This window comes from Haemaphysalis longicornis, unplaced genomic scaffold (genome assembly GCF_048455015.1).
Source record: "Haemaphysalis longicornis isolate Haplotype H1 unplaced genomic scaffold, Haemaphysalis longicornis Haplotype H1 scaffold_4, whole genome shotgun sequence".
NCBI lineage: Eukaryota > Metazoa > Arthropoda > Arachnida > Ixodida > Ixodidae > Haemaphysalis > Haemaphysalis longicornis.
In genome coordinates, this window is record NW_027526361.1 from 43,374,284 (window position 1) to 43,393,974 (window position 19,691).

At 48.5% G+C, this 19,691-nt stretch overlaps 1 protein-coding gene across 2 annotated transcripts; it reads left to right on the forward strand.

Annotated features, from left to right (window-relative positions):
- Positions 1–678: 678 nt before the first annotated feature.
- On the forward strand, positions 679–18,238 carry LOC144178604 (BOS complex subunit TMEM147). Of its 2 annotated transcripts, XM_077706572.1 has the most exons (6): positions 679–974; positions 1,122–1,260; positions 3,074–3,094; positions 4,821–5,042; positions 15,506–15,627; positions 18,003–18,238. In XM_077706572.1, the coding sequence occupies exons 1-6, from the start codon at positions 898–900 to the stop codon at positions 18,130–18,132; spliced, it is 711 nt and encodes a 236-aa protein (XP_077562698.1). In that variant the 5' UTR covers positions 679–897; the 3' UTR covers positions 18,133–18,238. The 2 variants fall into 2 exon arrangements, with proteins under 2 accessions (XP_077562698.1, XP_077562699.1); XM_077706573.1 differs by lacking the exon at positions 3,074–3,094 and having other exon boundaries at positions 698–974.
- Positions 18,239–19,691: the final 1,453 nt, after the last annotated feature.

Here is a 19,691-nt window from a genome sequence, read left to right on the forward strand (position 1 = left end):
TAGTGATTCGCATGGCTATTCTCTGTTCTCCTCACTGCACAGCTTATTTTAGTGAAGTTTGTGTTAAAGTGGTGTCAGCATTGTGTATATGGTAACGAGGCATTCTGTCGAATGAACCAAACTTGCATTTCGTCTGGAAAAGTTACGGAAAGGAGGGGTGGAGGTAAGCATAGGAAAAGTGCGTAAAAGAAAGAAAGAGAGAGCAAACATTTATTTACATGACCCATATCTGGGTTCGCACTTTACGTGGTTGAGATCAAACAATGATGATGAACAGGTGTCGAAGGAAAGTTGTTGGGATTCAAGATCGTTAGGTAGGAATGGGAAGTAAACATCAAAAAATTAGAAATCTGGTAGCGCCCTTTGAAAGAGATGGAATTAAAGCATAAAAAATTAAAATCCGGTAGCGCCCTGTCATTTATACAAAGCTGCTCCTACATCCCCGTGGCTTTACATTCTAGGGACCATAGCTTTACTTTTACAGTAGTGACTGCCGAAAACTGCGGCCTCCTCTTGACGTATTTTCTACATTTATAACTTACCGCCTTACCGCTATCAACCGCTATAACATTGGTATCAACCTCAGATGTCCTGCATAAAATGGGCAAAAAAATTGTAATCAATATATTGAAACTGATTTTAGATACCTTAATTTGTTTACATGCTATATGCAGCAATGCAGAAATTTAATTTTACTGCGGCACTCAAGAAAAGTGCGGAGTGACAACATGGCGGCCTTCGCTATGAAGGAAAATTAGTTCCGTAGTTTCTATGAGGAAAGAATTCGATTGAAACCCTAGCGCTATTGCTTCCTCGGGATATTGTGAGCAACCTTAAACACGTCTGTGTCCCTGGCTTAAGAAATTTTATAGCTCAAGCCTTTCTGCTGCACCGAATATGACGCTTTTTCACTTCGGAAACTGTGTCGCCCTGGCGTACGTTCCGTATCTCCTCACCTACAAGTATTCCGGATTGTAAGTAGAACGATTGGGTTTCAGTTTAGGCACGCTCATTCTTATTTGTGCTGGTAGTCATTCTGCAGGCCTCCATTTTAAAGCTTTAACAGTTACGTGTTCTGCTTAGTGCTCAAAAGTCCAAGTTTCCGTTTTCCGTTTTTGCAGGTCCGAGTACGGGGCATTTTGGAAATGCGTTCAAGCTGCAGCAATGTATATTGTTATGCAACTTTGTAAGATGTTGATTCTGGCGACATTTTTTCCTGCTGGTGACGTCTCCTCGGTTGGCGGCTTTGATGTGCTGGGGGTGAGTGAACTCTTAACACTCTTTAACACTCTCCATGTGTGATCAGTTGGAGGGAGGGATGTTTTTTGCTGTCCCTGAAACTGTGGAATAATGCAAATGAAGTCATTGCGGTAGTAACCATTTACCTTTAGCCTTGAAGAGAGAAGTGTTGCGCCCCTCAGTGCTCCCCCTACAGACCCTCCCTTAACCCCTCCATCCTCCATGGCTTGGGCGTCGGGAGGGTTTTGGCTTAGGGGGCAAAAAGAGGGAGAGGAGGCGGGAAAATTGTGCTTGGGGGGGGGGGGGGGGGGGGCAGTGCCCCTTTTCCACCCCCCTGCCGACGCCCAAGCTTCTCGGTTTGAAGGTCAAAGCGCGCTCCACCTCCCCCCTTCACCCCCCTCCAGTCCTTCCCACTACCCGCCACTCTCTGTACCCCTCTCAATTTAAAGGTCATTTTCACTTCTCACAACGAGAACCGATTTGACGGATACATATAGAAAACTGGGAACAGTGTCCAGCGAATGCTAGTACCGTAGCATCCATGTTGTGCTGCAGGGAGTAGAGTGGGGAGAACACAAGCACGGTTGGTGTGCGAGCTTGTTGTCTTAGGTCGGTAGTAAGGGCTCAACTGAGTCGGTAAAGGCTCACCTTTCTAACAGGCCTGAATTGTTGAGCACATCAATAAAAGGCTCTCTACTTGCATTGGGAGGGAGACAGAGTGCATTTGTGCTGTGGCCACTGTAGTCAAAAAAGGTAGAACTTCACGCCATGTGTGGCATGTACGAACCAGCGCTTTAGGTATGTGGAGCATGAGGCGGAGATCCTCTATCTGTGAATGTGAGGAGTTACTGTTGGGCTATGGTACAGTCACAAGCTTTATGACAGTAAACACGGGAGTGCGCACCTGTCCGTACATGCAGAGCACTTTGGTGAGAGGCTGGCGCGGTCTCACTATTTGTTCGTTTAGTGGATGCATTCTTTGAAAGCGCTTTGTCGCGTGGTTGCTTGCTGCAGTAGTTACGTCACGGCATCCTGAAATATGACGGCATGAGGATAGAACATTTTTATAACCCTATCAGGCAGCAAAAAACAAACCTTGGAATGCGTTCAATGTGTTTCGCCGATTGATAAAAAGACCCGCATCTGCACGCATCTCTGGAATCGTTTCCAGATATCGGGACGTAGTTGCCACTGCAGACAACAGCGCTGTCAACCGCAGTGAGGGAGGGGATCTGCCAAACGTATGAACTAAGAAAGTGCGCTATCCCATCGCTAGACTGCTTGGCATGTATTGAGCAGCACGCGCTCCCGTGTTTACTGTCAAAAACTTCTTATTACTGTGGAATCAGAGGCTTATTGCTGTAGGCTACCCTATGCATGAACACCCTCTAGTTTGTCCATGGTGTGAAGCAGATGGTGAGGTTTCGAATGGAGGGACAACACTAAAAAGATGAGAAAGACTGGGCAGTTTGGATGGTCTTGAAAGTGCCTGGATTACAGTGCATTGCAGGGGCAGACCGGATTCGAAGGTCAAAGTGTAAAGGTTTCTGGCTGGAGCTCTGATCATGTACTTAATCGCTGTATTCGAGTGCAGGAAGGGATAAACAACACCTCTAGTGTGTAGATTGTATGTGTCAGGGAAAGGCAACTTCGAGTGGTAGCTGTAAGAGGAAGGGGAATGGGCTTAAATAGCTGAAGTGTTCCTAGGCTCACTGAGATCAAGCAGTGTGGTGATGTCATACAAAAAACTGGGATAGTAGGTCGACACGGCAGAGCATTTAGTGCGGATGTTTATAGTGCAGAAGTATCTTGAACCGAATTGTTTTTTTGCCAGGTGCCCTTCCGAATGGATGTGGTGAGCTCTTCGTTGAAATGATCTGCAACATGCATGGCTACTGAAACTGGCTGGTTGTGTGCAGAACCTTAGTGCTCAACCAACTTTGAACATGTTTGTGTTTGATGGTCTTACCCTCCACAAGACTACGTCACCACGCATGTTTACCTTCTGGCCAACAATAGTCGTACACTGTGTGATGCTGCAGAATTTGTGTGTGTAGTATGTGTTTGTGTGGGCATGCACGTGAGTTAATGAGAGAGAATTGCTTCAAGGTTGGTCCCTAAAGATCAACTTTCATCTCATTTTTTTTTGCATGTTTATATCTCAGTGAGGTGAACAACCCCTTCATCATTGCTTGCACATGTTGAAAAGATTGATACAGACTGATGGCAAATTTCCGTTGTATTGTTGAATATCATTTTAGTTGATTGACATCTTGGCAGCTACAAATTCAGTTTAAAAGCAAAATTCCAATTGTATGGTATCAAAATGCTGACGTGCAGTGTCTCTAGAGTATCGTAAGAGGGGAGCCACCCCAAGGAGGCTTTATTTGTTTCAGCAATTGGAACTTGACAAAACCTAATTGAACTAAAACAGCACTCGTCTGTGTGACAGTAGGAAAATGACTTTGGGCACTCTAAAGCTTGCCTCTTCTATGTTCTACTGGTATTGTTCTACTGTAGTAGTTGTCAGAAGGCAGATTCTTCTTTCTACTCTTTTGCTAGCACAGACTTGGGAGGCACTTATGGGTGTCCTTCGTCTGTTGAAATGTGTTTCTTAAGAATAGTGGGTGGCCCTGCGTGCAAAGATTGTTACTTTCTTTGCTTGAACTATGTGCTGTGTGCCGTGTCACTGCTCTGGCTCGCATTATACCCATCACACAGGCACTTTCAATCTGGATTGAATAAAGCGTGATTGACTTTTCGAACGCGCTGGACGCACCGCCCCTGCTACATGGCACGTTTCAATCCCGATTGAGAAGCTGCACCGGTCACACTCATGTACACCAGATGCTGCCAAAAATGTACTTAGCGGCCGGCGTCTGGAAACTTTACGTGGTCGTAGGTATACGTAACTATATAAGTGTTACCGTACACTTATTGGGTCAAGTTATTTGATACAATTTGTGGCATTAGTTGAAGTTGTCACCTTCTGTGCCATTAGCCAGTGAGGATGAGAGTATCACCGCTTTCGTCCAATCGCACTTGGAAACCTCGATCAGGCTTGAGAAACCAGGATTGAGTTCGAGCGGGATCGGGCTCGATCGCAATTGAAACTGCTGTGTAGCAGTGCCTGATCCGGATTGAGCTCGATCCGGATCCACTTAATTGCGATTGAAAGTTTCTATGTTTCTATCAGTTTCTATGTCACAGGGGCTATCAGAACATTTTGAAACCAATGCGTTTGCTTTATCGCCTGCTTCTCGTGCATTGAGTGCATGCATTTGGTGCCATGATTTGCAAACACGCCCTTCATATTTGCATTCAAGAAAAAAAAAAATCAAGAAAATGCACGGACATGTGCAGCCTTTTTTTTTTTTTTTTCAAGTTTTTGTTTGCTGTGTAGTCGGCAAGCTCTTTTCAGAGTAGAGCATGCCTGCTGCCGTAGTTTGCACTCGTGTGCGTGTGTGTGCTTTCCACTGGCCTGCTGCCTAGCTCGTCCTGCTTTGTGAGGGCAGTGGCGTTTCTATTTTTGGAGGAGCAGCGGCTGACCGATGTGTGTGTCACCCTCACTCCTCGGTTAGGAGTTCCTGAAGGCGACGGTGGACCTGGCCGACCTGGTGGGCCTGCACATTGTGATGACCAAGGTGGCTGGCAAGGGGGAGACCAAGTTCCTGGTGGCCGGCCTCGGCTGGGCCAGCGCCGAGCTGCTCATGACGCGCTTCGTGCCCCTCTGGGTGGGCGCCCGGGGCATGGAGTTTGACTGGCGCTATGTCCAGCTCAGCTTCGACTCCAACATCTCGCTGGTGAGGAAAAGCTTGGCGGTGCTTGGGAAGTGCGTCCCAAGCAACGTTCATTCCTTTGTGTTACACCTTTGGCATACACGGCGTTAAAATTCCACTGGGCCTGAATGAAGCGCTCTTCCTCCCTCCCCCTTTTTTGCCCTTAATACAAGTTTGCTTGCAGCGTAGCAGCAAGTTGAGTGAGGGAAGATGAGGAAAGTTGGGGGGATAGGGGTTGTAGACGTGAGAAATAAAGAAAAAAGTGGAATAAATTTTATGCAGGATGGTGTCTTTAGGTCTTATGCCACTTTGTTGAGTTATGCCATAGATAATATGAATGGTAGCACTCCTTCATGGGAACTTGAGAGTAACAAGGCTTCGGTGTTTTGCGCATTATGCATTAAATCAATTGAAGGCAGGAGGCTTTCAATGACTGCATGCACAAAGTTGTGATGTCTGCATCAGTGCCTTGGGAAGAGAATGCAGAGCAAGGAGGAGTTTGAACAGAGGCTTGCAAAAAGATCCACAAGGTAGTAGCTTGCCCTTTAGAGAAAAAGAATGCCATTAAATTGGTCCTAGAAGACGTTTGACACAGTACAAAAACCTTGCACAATAATGAGGTTGCTTGCTCAAGGTCACCTGAGCCAAGTATGTATCACTTTTTTGCGAACAGCCAAAAGCTCAGACTTGTGCTGCGAAGTTTGCCACCATTTTCTTTTACTTATTTTGAATCCCTGCCTCCTTGTGCCTCCAATTTCGTGTCACAATGTAAAAATTCCGGCTACTGGTCAGTTCCCCCTCTTTCGGTGACAAGCTAGTATTATCCTTGTGTTGGCTGCTCTTCATCGACACCAAAACACTCAAATAGCATTGCCCACCTCATGCTTATCCACTGTCGTGTTTATTTGTGTCGCGGGGGCCAGGGTTCTTACGGCGACCTAGCTTGCACTCGAAACTCGGCCGCAAGACTAGCTCCACTGAACACCGCCACGGACCGCCAACTGGCATAGCAGCAGCGAACAGCAAGGAACACGCAAGACACAGAAATCGCCAACACCAACATTTATTGCCACCGCAACAAGGAACGTCGGGACGCGTTGCTTACCACTGCCAAGGCCACCCTGGTCAGGACGGGAGAAACAGGCGCGAGGTTGGACAAAGGAAAGCCAAAAGAAGCAACACGTACCTGCATCTGCTCCCGATGATGGCTGGTATCCCAAGAGAGCCTTCCTCCATCGGCCGCCCCAGACCAGCCTGCCCAGAGCTCTCAAGCAAACCGGTCACGTGAGAGGGTCGGCTGCGCCCCCCGCTCTTACGGGCATCCTCCCGGGGTGGGAAGCGCGCGGCCGCAGGGGGAGAGAGGGACCTCCCCCCTCGCCTCTGCCGCAGGCCGAGAGAGATAGGGAAGGTGGCAGACCTCCGTAAGTCACACAGTGTTTATGCATTTTAACCATTTCACTGTCACTGACGTACCGGTACGTTCGCCATTTAGCGTTCAAAAATTCGTGCCATAGCGCAAAGCTGTGGCGCCCCTGGACTGTTCGTGCCATCTGCTGAATCTTTCTAGTAGCTCTTATTTTCACTCACAAGCTCTTTAAACGGTATATTGAAAAATGCGGAGCAGAGCGACTGCGCCCACCCTTCGTTGCTGGGGGGCATGGTCGCTCCGCGTGCCGTATTCTGTCGGGATGAGTGACTATGCGGCATGCGTGCGATTACGGGTGCGAGGGCTGTTGTGCCATCTGCAACGGGTTTCTAGGTTCTTTGTTTTATTTTATCTGTTCCCGCGTCTGCTAAGCCCAGCACGCTGTTGCCTCTCCAATAGATCGAAACATGGCTCAATCGCTCGCTTGTCGCACCCTCACTTGCCGCTTCCAGCAGCAAACGAGCGACAAGCCTGCCGAGACGGCGAGAAACATTTCATACCATCCTCCATCACCATTTGTGGTTTTTTACAACAGCTTTGCTGGACATCCACTCTCGGAGGACGGGACGGCGACCAATTTTTTTACTCTGCGTGTCCGCAACACACACGAGAAACTTGAAGCATTGGCGCTGCGGATGGATACATCACTTACTACAGCTTTATCGAAACAGCCCTGGTGCAAAGCACTGGGCCACTGAAAATGAGCTCGGATTCTCAGCATAGTACAGTCAACTCAATAATTTGAAGTCACCTAATTGGAATTTTCGGTTAATGGGAAGTGATGTGCTGGTCCTGGAAAGTTCGCATGCAATTCAGTGGAGAAATTGCTTGATAATTTGAAGCTGAAACCCATTATACGAGTTTATTGGAAGTTATTTTGAATATAAAGCATTGACATGACCGTCACTTCTCGATAAAATTCAAAATTTTAAGCGCCAAAACTCCACTGTGCTTTGCACCAGTGTTGCGGGGTAAGAAACCCCATTCCATTCCGATTTCATTCAGACGAATTAAACTTTCCACAATTAAATTCCTTCCAATTCCATGGAGGAGGTCGAGAAAAAGGAGTAAACTTTATTGAGGCGAGCCTTAGGTGCTGATGTGTGGGCAAGCCACCTGGTGAGGGGTTTCCTCTAGTCTGGGATACCCTGGCCTAGAGGTCCCATGCCACCCACTGCTCGTATATAGGTTGGGGATTAGGAGGACGGGATGGAGTTTGTTGACACCCTCATACCAGATTCTATAGGGCACCAGGGAGACTGCCAAAATTTTGCCCATTCCCACTTTTGGAATGGCCAGGAAGTTAATTCCATTCCTGTAATTCCTCAATATAGAAATTCTTGGTGTCTGTATTGAGTTACCTACGAACGCAACATACCGCTGATGTTATCAGAGGCGTTGAGAGCTGCAAAAATATGCATAGTCATACGCATCGTCATCGTCGTGCAAATATGCATCGTCGTCGTCATGCTCGTTACCAAAGCTGACAGGTGGCAGCAGCTTGGTGACATCTTGTGCATAGAAAGATATGTAAAAATTATCTTCCGGGGAACGTATGCTTTGTCTTGAGGTGTGACAATGCATGAGCATCGCTTCTCTTTGAGTTATGTCGCTAACTTTAGTGTTGCTTTTGTTTTGTGCCTATTCAGCGTCGCTACGGGTATGATGTCGGGAAACATGCCACACCACTAACAGACCACAATTCGACCTTTTCATCATTGCCATTTTCTTCCCTTGCATTTTTTCCTCGTATTTGTTGTGATGACAAGGAAATAGCCTTTGCCAATCGCTCTTGTTAGGCATGTGTTCAGCCTTGATGTCAGGCAACCTTATCGTTCAGCTTAACGACATGCCACACAATGCCATACTCATTGTATGCCAACCTATGGGTACCAGTCGAAGACGTTCGATCTCAAAACGTGACGCTAGTATTAACATCGGGTCATGGCATACCCACATCCACTCGTCCCTCACCAGTCATTTGGCAGCTTACATTTTGACATTTTGACGTCTGTACGAAGCGTGTACAAGGCCACTGGCCACCCCTTGTGCAATAAAGGTTTATAATACATCATCACCCTTTTTTGTTCAGCTACGTCTTGCGTACCAGTCAATGGGGACCTCAGTCAGGCACATACTGGGATTCAGCCTACAGAGCCGTCAGACCACTGCGTACTCACAGGCTGGCACATGTACAGTGGAACCCCAGTAATACTTCCCACAGTTTTGCGACTACCCACTTCTTACGTCGAATCACCACGGTCCCAGCACACTTCTCATAAAAACAATGCATTAAAAACCCAGATGATACAATGCTCGGGTGCACGTGGTTCGCTTCACACGACGAATGTTGGTGGGGATGAACCGAAGTTCTTCCTGTAGAGGACGCCACCTGGACTGCAGTTTCGCCTCAGCACGCGAAACTGCACGAAGTAACGTCTGTCGGCCTCCCGAGTACCGCGCCGCCCCGAATTCGGCATGCGATTTTTGCGGCCACGCCCCTCATCCGCGATCCGAGTGCCCAGCACGGTGGGCCACATGTAACCACTGTCGCAAGAACGGACACTTCGCGGCGGTTTGCCGCTCGAATAGTACTAGGCGCTTAAGCCAAATCCAGCTCTGCGCCGTGGATGCAGCGCAAACAGAACGCCGGCACGTTGTTGTTCATGTCAACGGACGCCCCCTTCAATTCAAGGCGGATACTGGGGCGGACGTTTCGGTCGTACCTCCGAGCTTCGCGGGGTGCCCAGTAGACCTAGACAAACCCAATAATGAACAGTTGATGGGGCCGGGCCGCTGCCGCCTAAAGTTGCTCGGGACGTTTCCTGCTACCCTGTCGTGGCGAGGCCGGACGGTATGCAAAAAATTGTACGTCGTAGCAGACATTGACTCACCTCTGCTGGGGTACTCGGCGGTAGTGGACCTGGGAGTTGTCCAGTTTGTTAACACCGTGGAAGACGCGGAAGCTCCGAACAGGCCCCCAACGTCCAACAAGGCCGCAGCTTCGCTGTTCTCAGGCCTTGGCGAGATGCCTGAAGAATACCACATTCGCATCAAGCCTGGAGCGGTTCCATTTTCTCTCAGCGTTCCTAGGCGCATCCCTGTTCCCCTCGAAGGCGTAGTCAAGAAAGACTTAGACGCGATGGAAAGGGACGGGGTCATCCGGCGAGTCACTGTGCCAACCCCGTGGTGTGCTGGTACCCAAAGCGGATGGAGAGTACAGAATTTGTGTCGACCTCACGAAGTTGAACCAAGTAGTTCTCCGGGAGAGACACCTTATGCCCACGGTGGACCAGGTACTTGGGCGTCTTGGCAATGCCGCAGTCTTCTCGAAACTTGATGCAAAATCCGGGTTTCATCAAGTAAGGCTATCTGAAAGCTGTCAGGAACTGACTACATTCATAACCCCGTTTGGTCGCTACTGCTACCGCCGCCTGCCCTTCGGCATCACCTCCGCTCCCGAAGTGTTTCAGCGCCAAATGTCTCGGATTCTAGAGGGTCTGGAAGGATGTGTGAACATGGTAGATGACATTCTAGTATTCGGCAGGGACCGTTCGGAGCACGACAGCAGACTCCAAGCAGTCCTTCGCAAGTTAGAACAAGCGGGCATCACGTTGAATGCCTCGAAATGCTCCTTCGGGGTATCTTCCGTCAAGTTCCTTGGTGTAGTGGTAAGCGCCTCTGGCATCTCGGCTGACCCCGACAAGGTATCTGCTATTGTGAACATGAAACCGCCGACAGATACGCAAGGCGTCCGTCGTTTCCTGGGCATGCTGAACCACATTGGAAGGGTTTTGCCGAACCTGTCTGCCGTCACTACACCGATTCGGCTCCTTTTGAACAAGAATGCGGTCTGGACCTGGGACCAAGCGCAAGCGACCTCTTTCGAGACATTGAAGAGAATGGTGGCATCTAATGCTTGTATGGCCAGCTACAATCCGGAGCTACCCACCCTTGTGTCGGCAGATGCCAGTTCGTTCGGGCTAGGCGCGGTTCTCTTGCAGGAGCAACAGACGGGAGAGCGACGGGCTGTCGCGTTCGCGTCAAGAGCACTGACTACTGCTGAGCAGCGGTACAGTCAAATTGAGAAGGAAGTGCTTGGCGTCTCTTGGGCCATCGAGAGGTTTGAGGAATTCCTGCGCGGACTCAGCTTTGTCGTTGAAACAGACCATCAGCCGCTCGTCAGGTTGCTTGGCTCCGCCGATCTTGACCTCATGCCCCCTCGCATCCAGAGATTTCGCATAAGGCTCATGCGATATCAGTTCACCGTCAAGTATGTTCCAGGGAAGTACCTGGCCACTGCAGACACCCTCTCTAGGGATCCTGAATGCTCTTCTACGTCCAAAGTGGACAGCACAGAAATTTTTGTGTCTATGGTCGTGGCAGCTCTTCCTTCAACCCTGGCCGTACGTCTTGAAGACTTCAGGTCTCACCAAACTTCAGACGGCGAGTGCTCAATGTTGAAAGCATACAGCATGAAGGGGTGGCCTCGACGAGACCGGCTGCCGCTCAACATGACACGTTACTGGGAGCACCGTGGGGACTTCACCATATGCGAGGACCTGCTGTTCATGGGCGGACGTCTAGTTGTGCCCGAAGCACTACGCAGAGACATCGTGAACCTGCTGCATGATGGTCATCAAGGCGTCAATCGATGCTTGGCGGTGGCCCGAGACTCTGTGTGGTGGCCCGGTCTCAACAGCCAGGTTAAAGCAGCCGTAGAGAACTGCCCAGCATGTGCCTCTACACGTGTCCAACGCTGTGAGCCCATGATTACGACCGAGACACCATCAGCTCCGTGGGAGAGGGTGGCCATAGACTTGTTTCATTTTGCTAATCAATATTTCCTTGTGGTTGTAGACTACCGTTCTCGCTACCCAGAGGTCATCACACTCCGGTCCACTTCTGCAGACGCCGTTATTTCTGCAATCAAGAGCACGTTTGCCCGACACGGCATCCCGGTGACTGTAGTCAGCGACAATGGGCCACAGTTTTCCTGTAAAGCTTTCGAGGACTTTGGGAAGACCTACGGTTTCACACATGTCACGAGCAGTCCACGCTACCCGCAGTCCAACGGCGAAGCAGAGCGCATGGTTCGCACAATCAAGGAGTTGTTTCTGAAGGCCACAGACCCATTTCTGGCTCTGCTAGCATACCGTAACACTCCCGGGGTGTCTGGCTACAGCCCGGCTCAACTGCTCATGGGACGCTCTCTGCGAACTCGTGTGCCAGCCACGGCTCAAAGCCTTGTTCCAGATTGGCCACAGGTGAAAGAATTCAATGACAGGGATGCCGCCCAGAGACGAAGACAACAGAGAGACTACAATAACCGACACGCAGCGCATGACCTTCGTGCTCTCGACGATGGGGAGGAAGTATGGGTACGCGACACGCGGTCAAGGGCGACGGTCCTAAGCCCAGCTCAGAGACCACGCTCGTACATCGTCCAGATGCCCAGTGGCATACTAGTGAGAAACCGCAGACACCTCGTCCCCTGCAGCAATCCTCAGTCAGCCCCCTCAGTTGACACGGGAAGCCCCAACCCTGCGGCCCCGACATCTGCGCCGTCTCCAGGACCACAGCGGGCAGCAACCGGTGACGCATCGGACACTCCAACTCCTGCACCTGCTGCAGGATCGCCAGGCCACCGGTGCACACCATACAGCCGGCGCGTGGTGCCACCTCGCAGACTGAATTTGTGAGACTCCTGCAAGGACTGTTTCTTGGTGGTGTTCTTTTGTAGCACTTGTGTTTGAGAGCTCCGGAAGGAGGGATGTAGAGGATGCCACCTGTTGACTGGAGTAACTGGGAGGTGGCGCCCCCACTCTGTATAAAGGCATTGGTGGGGATTAAAAGGGGGTTCTTTGCTGTTCATGAACTGTGCGTGGTTGCGTCATTCTTCGCGGGCTTCACGCCCACATTCGGCCCGGCTAGCGGCGTCCGCGCCCCTACACTTCCCACCTTTTACTCCACTTTTATGGCTCGTCCCAACCTTTAGTTCTTAACCCTGTTTGGCGCTACTTGAGGTGCAAAGGTAAACAGTCTGCAACAGGCCCGGCCACCTGCTGAACAGACTCAAACACGCAGGCAGGTACTGGCAAGCGAGAGCCTTCAACAGCCCCATGCTGCAGCCGAGCGCCAATGCGCCATCTGCAAGAAGTCAAAGTTTAGGTCAAAGCCGGAGCCAAGTGAGAAGTCGAAGCCGGCGGACCGGCAATTTGAATCTCCCATGGAGCCGAGACGCCGAACGTGAAACGTGATATGTGATACCTCACGGCAATGACAGAACCCCTGCCTTCTTCGCCCGCTTTCCCCCTCCGTGTATAACTTGCTTGCGACCTTGGCCACACTCGCCTTTTCCCCTTTCAAATTTATTGCCCACATTACGCGTCTTCCCAGCTTATTTAGCACGCGTGAGGCGCAGGGCTGGCGGGCTAGTGCAGAAGGGGGGGAAGGGAAGGGAGAGGGGGGAGAGGGGGGGGGGCAACTTTTTGTTTGTTTATTTGTTTTGTGTTTCCCTAGAAACTTGAGATTTTTGAGATTTCAGTTAAAGGTTCGCAAATTGCGCGAGAATGCACTGCTATACGTTCTTCGCCCACTTGTCGCATGAAATTGTCTATTAGGGCAGCATTTACCCATACCACGCTCATGCAACGCTTTCACATGGTGCTGAAAGTTGTATTATTGGGGTTCCACTGTACCTGCTTTCAAAGCCAATCAATTCCCGTATTCATAGCTGATCGAATTTTCCGCCCACGTTTCTGGCTTCATGCAGATACGGGGACCGCGTTTTTTCGCCCCCTGAACCATGTAATGCTTGAGTGAGGCTCACCCCTTAAAAAGGCTCCCATAAGTGCCACCTTTCCCTCTACACCTCGTGCCAACTGTCCCCGTCACACACCTGATTGTGCATGTTCTGTGCGCGAAATAAAGCTAGCATTCTCCTCTTTAATGACTCCGCTTTGTCCAGCTGCCATCGTGCACCCACAAATACACCTGTTTACACGCAACACATAGGGTCACAGCCTGCTCTTCTCTCAAGCTTGCCTCATCTGAAATCATGTCAACTTGTCTCGAGTATCAGGTGGCACATGCTTACTTGTCTGCATAGGTGCGAGCGCAGGTTACAGACCATGCTGCTGTCTTAAGATTAGGTGAACAATGGGGAGTGCACAAGGCATTCTTCGTGGCGTTGGAGACGCGCGCGCACACACACATGGACAGACTGAGCCAAACCTCGTTAACTCGAACTTGAGGGAATAGAAAATCTGCTCGAATTAGCTGGCCCTTTGATTGGCGGTATAGTGCACGCTACCAGTATTTGAAACGCATGCGCGATAAAGTAGACAGTATTGCACGTCCTTCGGAGTGCAGTTTTAATAATTACGTGCAGCGAAAGTACGGCATATGCACATTAATACAGCATACACAACGAAGGGAGGCGGCGTGGTTAATGCCAGATGCTTCAATGTACCCAGAGCAGGCACGTGGTTACGGGTTTGGGAAGCTGTGGAGGCTAGTGATGCATTGAATTTCAGCCTTCGGCTTCGAATTTCATGAAAAGTAGTTTGTGCAGATGGGCAGTATTGTTCAAATTAACTGTGGCACTGTTTCAGGTTCAAATTAGTGGGAGTATTCCCCCTGTTCAAATACACGTCACTTTGCTGGGACCAATGAACCAGTTCGGGCTATCCGTTGGTTCGAATTATGCACCTTTGAATTAACAAGGTTCGACTGTATATATATTATTTATTTAATATGTATTGCTACGTAACGGTGCCATCAGAATACCACAAAAAGGGTCATCAGTTATCAAATCAAATTGGTTTATTAATTAAAACATCATAGTTTCGACTTCAAAGCTCGCTCACTCACGCTTTCTCTTGCTCTCTCTCTCTTCTCCATATTTTATTCCTTTCTTGGTTCTATATTGTGCATTCACGCAACAAACCCGCAGCAAAGTTCTCAGTCTGAAATAGATTTAAGATGCAGCTTTACAGGATCACCAACAAGATTTTTGACTGCTACTCAGTCATTTGATCGTTCACTGTAACCTCTCTTCTGGTGGGAAATTTTTATTTAAATGCTCTATTGTAACCGATAGTTCACTATAGTTGAATAAGTCATCACAAAATTTATAGGTGTTTGCAAAGTACATACTTGGCCAAACAAAAGTATACCGTAAAGTTCCAAAAGAACGTCCACCCAAACTACAGAGATATCAAGTGAAAAAAAATACAGGATGGGTGAACTTTCTGGTCTGTTGCGAAAAACTACAAAAAAGTGGCCGCACCGCCAACCCAAACTGCGGAGATATCAAGTAAAAATCTGCAGAAATTCAGAGACTTGTCTACTGATGCGTAGCATTCTTATGCCGCTTGTCTTGAGTGCGAGTTCTTTGCAGCCAGTGTTTTTTTTTTTTTCTTCAAAATTCTGTCTGACCAGTTATCTCCGTTTACACTACTATTATAACGATTACAGGTAGAACGTTTACGAAATCTGCAACTCTGTGAAAATGCAGGGCATTGAACGGTTTTGGCTGTGGTGGGAGTACTCTGCAAAGAATGCTACGCATTAAAAAGCCGGACAGGTGTGCCTCTTTTGCTCTTAATTAAAACATCAACGGTGTTTGCAGCCGTAAGACATTGCTACCGTGATTTTTGGGTGTGGGCGATCCTTGGGGTCTTTTAGTAAACTGAATATTTCACCCCCACGGGAGGTGGGCGATATTTCGGGGGAGGGCGTTCTCTCGGAACTTTATAGAAGGTGGTTCACTGTCACCAGATGTTCGTTGTACCTGAGTCTGCTGCGGCAAACATCCAATGTTTGTGTGTTGTCACTTTGGCTTTGCTTCAACACCAGTATGCGTGAATTTAGTAACATGTTGCATTGCAACTGTTCATCAGTGCTTCGCAAGAAGTGAAAGCCTGTACACACACCAATAATGCACATATTCAGTTCAATAATGTGTACGGATGATGTGCAAAGAATCTCAGCAACCGTAGTACAGATAAAAAGGGCTGATTAGCATAATCTCGCAATGTTCCTTTTTTTCTTGCAGGTCAACCACATCAGCACGGCCACACTGGTCTGGCTGTGGAACAGGCACGACCTCCGAAAAGTGCACCTGCCTGTGGTCACAGTGCTCCTTGCCATCACCTGCTACCGGTCGCTGCTTCTAGAGTACGCCCACTTACCTTTCTATTCGCTGCATGCTTCTGAGCTTCGTACGAGCATCCCAGTGAATATGATGATGATGATGGCTCAAAAATTATATTTTGTCTGCCTACTAGCAAACGTGCCCTCTTCCAAAGTGCAATCGCCAATTCAATTTCTAGTAAAATTGGGGCAGAATTGAAATTTGTGGTAGACCTAATATTGCTTAGCTTTTCACTTGAGTTCTTCATCACTCAAAAGAAACTGAAAGCTGTGCTGTTACCTGCTACTACCGTAATTACCCGATTCTAACGCACACTTTTTTTCCAGAAAAATAGGTCGAAAAATTGCATGCGCGTTAGAATCGGATACGAAACCGAAACTGCCGAAACAACTGAAATTTTATCCCGCCCATCACCATCGCCATCTCAAGCAGGCGCCAAAGCTTTTAGCAACGATTTTTCAGACGCAGGAAGCATAGGTATAGTGCCTAGAATATTCTAGGCACTATAGCATAGGCGCCTAGGCTTTTCTATCGGCGTTCACACAAATCGTCAAATCGTTCCACTTGCGCGCTTGATGACAGCAATGGTGGCAGCGGCTCTCACGCGTTCAAAACGAGCGGTCGGCTGAAGCGTGCGCCTCTGGAGAAGCTCGCAGGATGGGCGTGCGAGGCATGGGCCACGATCCCATCGATCGTGGTTGAACGTTCGTTATGAAGTGTGGCATCGCGAACGCGCTTGATGGCACCAATAACGAGATGTTGTGGTCAGCGGAGAGCGACGAGGAGTGAGATGAGTGAGATTATTTCGAGAAATAAATTGCCCGTTTCTCTCGCATTCGTTTTTCTTGCTCACAAAGTTCCGTGCGCGTTACAATCGGAGTTGCAAATTTTTTCGGTTTTTTTGCCAGGAAAATCGGGTGCGCGTTAGAATCGGGGGCGCGTTAGAATCGGGTAATTACGGTACACTGAAAGAGCATGGATTACTGTATGACAAGTTTCCTTACATGAAAAGCCCTTTGGGTGTGGTGATGTCTAAGAACTTGCGTATATTTTGTTCCCGTAGGTGTAAACGGTGCTTTCGGCACTATGCAGAAAGATGTTGAATTCAGAGCAGCCTTCATCCGAAATGGCTTTGTTTCTTGGCTTCTTTTTTTTTTTTTTTTTTTAGTGGGCTCGCTTACAGAATTCCCTATTAAGAAGTTGACCCAGAACTGGAGCCAGGAACACCATTTCTCAACTTTTCAAAAGAGAGTATGCAGTGGGTGGGAAAATTATGACCGATTATGAATGTTTGCTTATCACTATGCACTAGATAAGTGAGCGTAATATAGGCTCTGTTCCACTTAACATCAAATCCAACTTTTCAGAAGAGAGTATGCAGTGGGTGGGAAAATTATGACCGATTATGAATGTTTGCTTATCACTATGCACTAGATAAGTGAGCGTAATATAGGCTCTGTTCCACTTAACATCAAATCCAATCAAACCTTCGTAACTAAAAATCAATTCATTGGAAATTCTTTATGATTTCATCACTTCCCACCATCCTTTAATTAAGAATGACCATTATCTCCTCAAAGTAATTAGGGTACCCACCTAATCCAAATACATTTTTGTCATTCGATGGATTTTAGATTAACTGGGCTCTATAGGATAATATAGCATATTTGAGCAGCCTAGATGTCAGCACTCAGCGTGTGTTTAACATTGCGAGTGTGATGCAGATTGTTTCAGGGATGAGGAGGTTAATTTTATCAGGCACAGAGGAGTCGAGACGATTTGGCTACAGACACAAAACAAATATATTGACGGGACAAATTACAGTATACACTCAAATGAAAATCAAACCAAATCTAGATGATCCTGTACTATAAGAAAAGTCCTACGCACAAAACAGTTCGTGCTCACATGTGGCTTGTCGGTGAGCTGGCTCGGTGCGCTGGCTCGGTGCGCTGGCTCGGTGCGCTGCTCCAGTGCCCTGCTCCAGTGCCCTGCTCCAGTGCCCTGCTCCAGTGCCCTTATCTGTGCCTGTGCCACGGCCGACAGCCGACGCGTCGTATTTGGCCCGGGCGCTCTGTGGCCAGTCAGGACTGAAAGTTGCCTTGTCGTTAACTGGTGGTGATTAAGGAGGAAGACACAACTCGGAGCGGCGGTTCCCCGAACTTTCGCATCCGGCAGGTCGCTCTTCGAACCTCGTTCTTCCGGCTTCTCGCCGTGCCCCCACCGTCTCGCTTCTGGTCTTCCTCGCTCTCTTTTTTTTTTTTGTGTGTGTGTGTGTTCGACACGCGCTGTTTCCCAATTCTGGCACCAGCGCTTCATCTTTTTCACTTCTCTCCTTGCCGTGAAAAGCGCCTCTTCGCAGCGAGTAATGATGTTTGTTTCTTTCTGTTCATTCCAGGCTGATGGTTCAGACCCTGGCTTTTGGTCCATGGCTGATATTGGCAGTGAAGCTGATGGCAGCAGTTAGCATCGGCCTGTCTGCCCTGCACATCTACCTTAGCCTCACGCAAAGCTTGAATTCCCACTGACACGTCTTCCCGCCACATGCGACCACTGGCGCAACATCCACCTCGAGTCATCCCATTTACCAGCCAAGAATTTCATATTTAAAAGCATAAAGTTATTTTTTTACAATTTTGTACATGGTTCATTTGTTTTTAGTGATGCTTGCAGATGATCGTATAATATCATGTAGACAATGGCATTGCAATTTCTGCTCCCAGCTGATTGGTGGGTGGGAGACTCAAAGATGTTTTGACATTTCCGAAAAAGAAATGGCCTCTACTTAAATGCGGCAGTGCAGAAAGCAGCTATAGTACACTTCTTTGTTTTTTGTCATTGAACCAAAACCCAAACCATTATTTCTTTACTCAAACTGGAATTGAGATGGAAAACATACTGAAGTTGCCTGTTTACAGTGAACCAGTTTGACCATGTGCAGTCGACAGTGCACGGTCAGTGTTATTAGGGGCTTCCCTTTTCAATGTGCCATCAACCTGGTAATAACTCATCTTCCACTCACATGAATAGAACTGCTTTATTCTCAGTCACAAAATGTGGGAAGAGGTGCGCACCAATATAGAGGCGTATGCCGCCACTTGTTGTGCCCACTTACTATATTGCATCTTGTAAACCAGTTGTTTTCAGTGAGGTCCGCAAGCGCATTTCAGGGGTCCGTGAAGCCCCCCCCCCATTCTTTTCTCCTTTTGGCCAAACCTTGCTGGCAATGAAAAAAGGTTGCTGCACTGCATGACTTGTGTGTTTTTCTTTCCGCGTAGTGCAAGTTTCAACATTGGCTTTTTGCACAACACTCCAGCCATGCAGAAAAGCCTGACGCGCAAAACTCAGTGTACAGTGGAATCTCGTTAATTACACGTGCATGTGAAGCAGTGAGCACGCAAATCGCTGTGAAAGACGCGGAAAACCAACTGCACTCTCCAATTTTTTCTCCTTATGCACTCCTGGCATGGCCTAAATGACGTCATTGAGGCCATGGCTGTCCTGTTTGCTGTCGCTTGTCAACTTTTCGGCTTATTTCTTGTATTTCCTTTGATGATCCGCGTCATCCACGCTGTCTACTAACCTCTTCTATGCCTGAACCTGTACGCACAGTTTCGGCATTTCTTTTGTGTTTTGAGTGCGCACGGAGTTTGAGTGACAAACTCAATACTCCTCTTTCAACGAGACCACTCGACAACAAATGCTTATTGCTTCAAAAACGTCCTACCAGCCTGAGCACGCCCTTGGGAGCAGACAGCCATGCCTGCTTTTTTGTGGCACCAGACTGGAAATAGACCCCTCCACATTTCGGAGAAGAGGAAAAAACTCCCTGGCCTGCGATATATGAAAGGTCACCAAAGAGAACCCCGCGATCGGCCTCCCTCTCCAGGAGTAAGCGCGCGGCTTTCGTCGTGTTGTCCGCGGTCGAGTCGAGAGGGAACAATTACGCGTGATTTCTCATCGCGTGTAGTTTCGGAGATAGTGAACGGATTTGCGTAATTCCTGCCGGAGGAGATTGCTGGGACAGTAGCCTTACCCAAAATACATTCCGAGTAGTCGATGGTAAGTGCTGCAGGGCCCCTTTTAG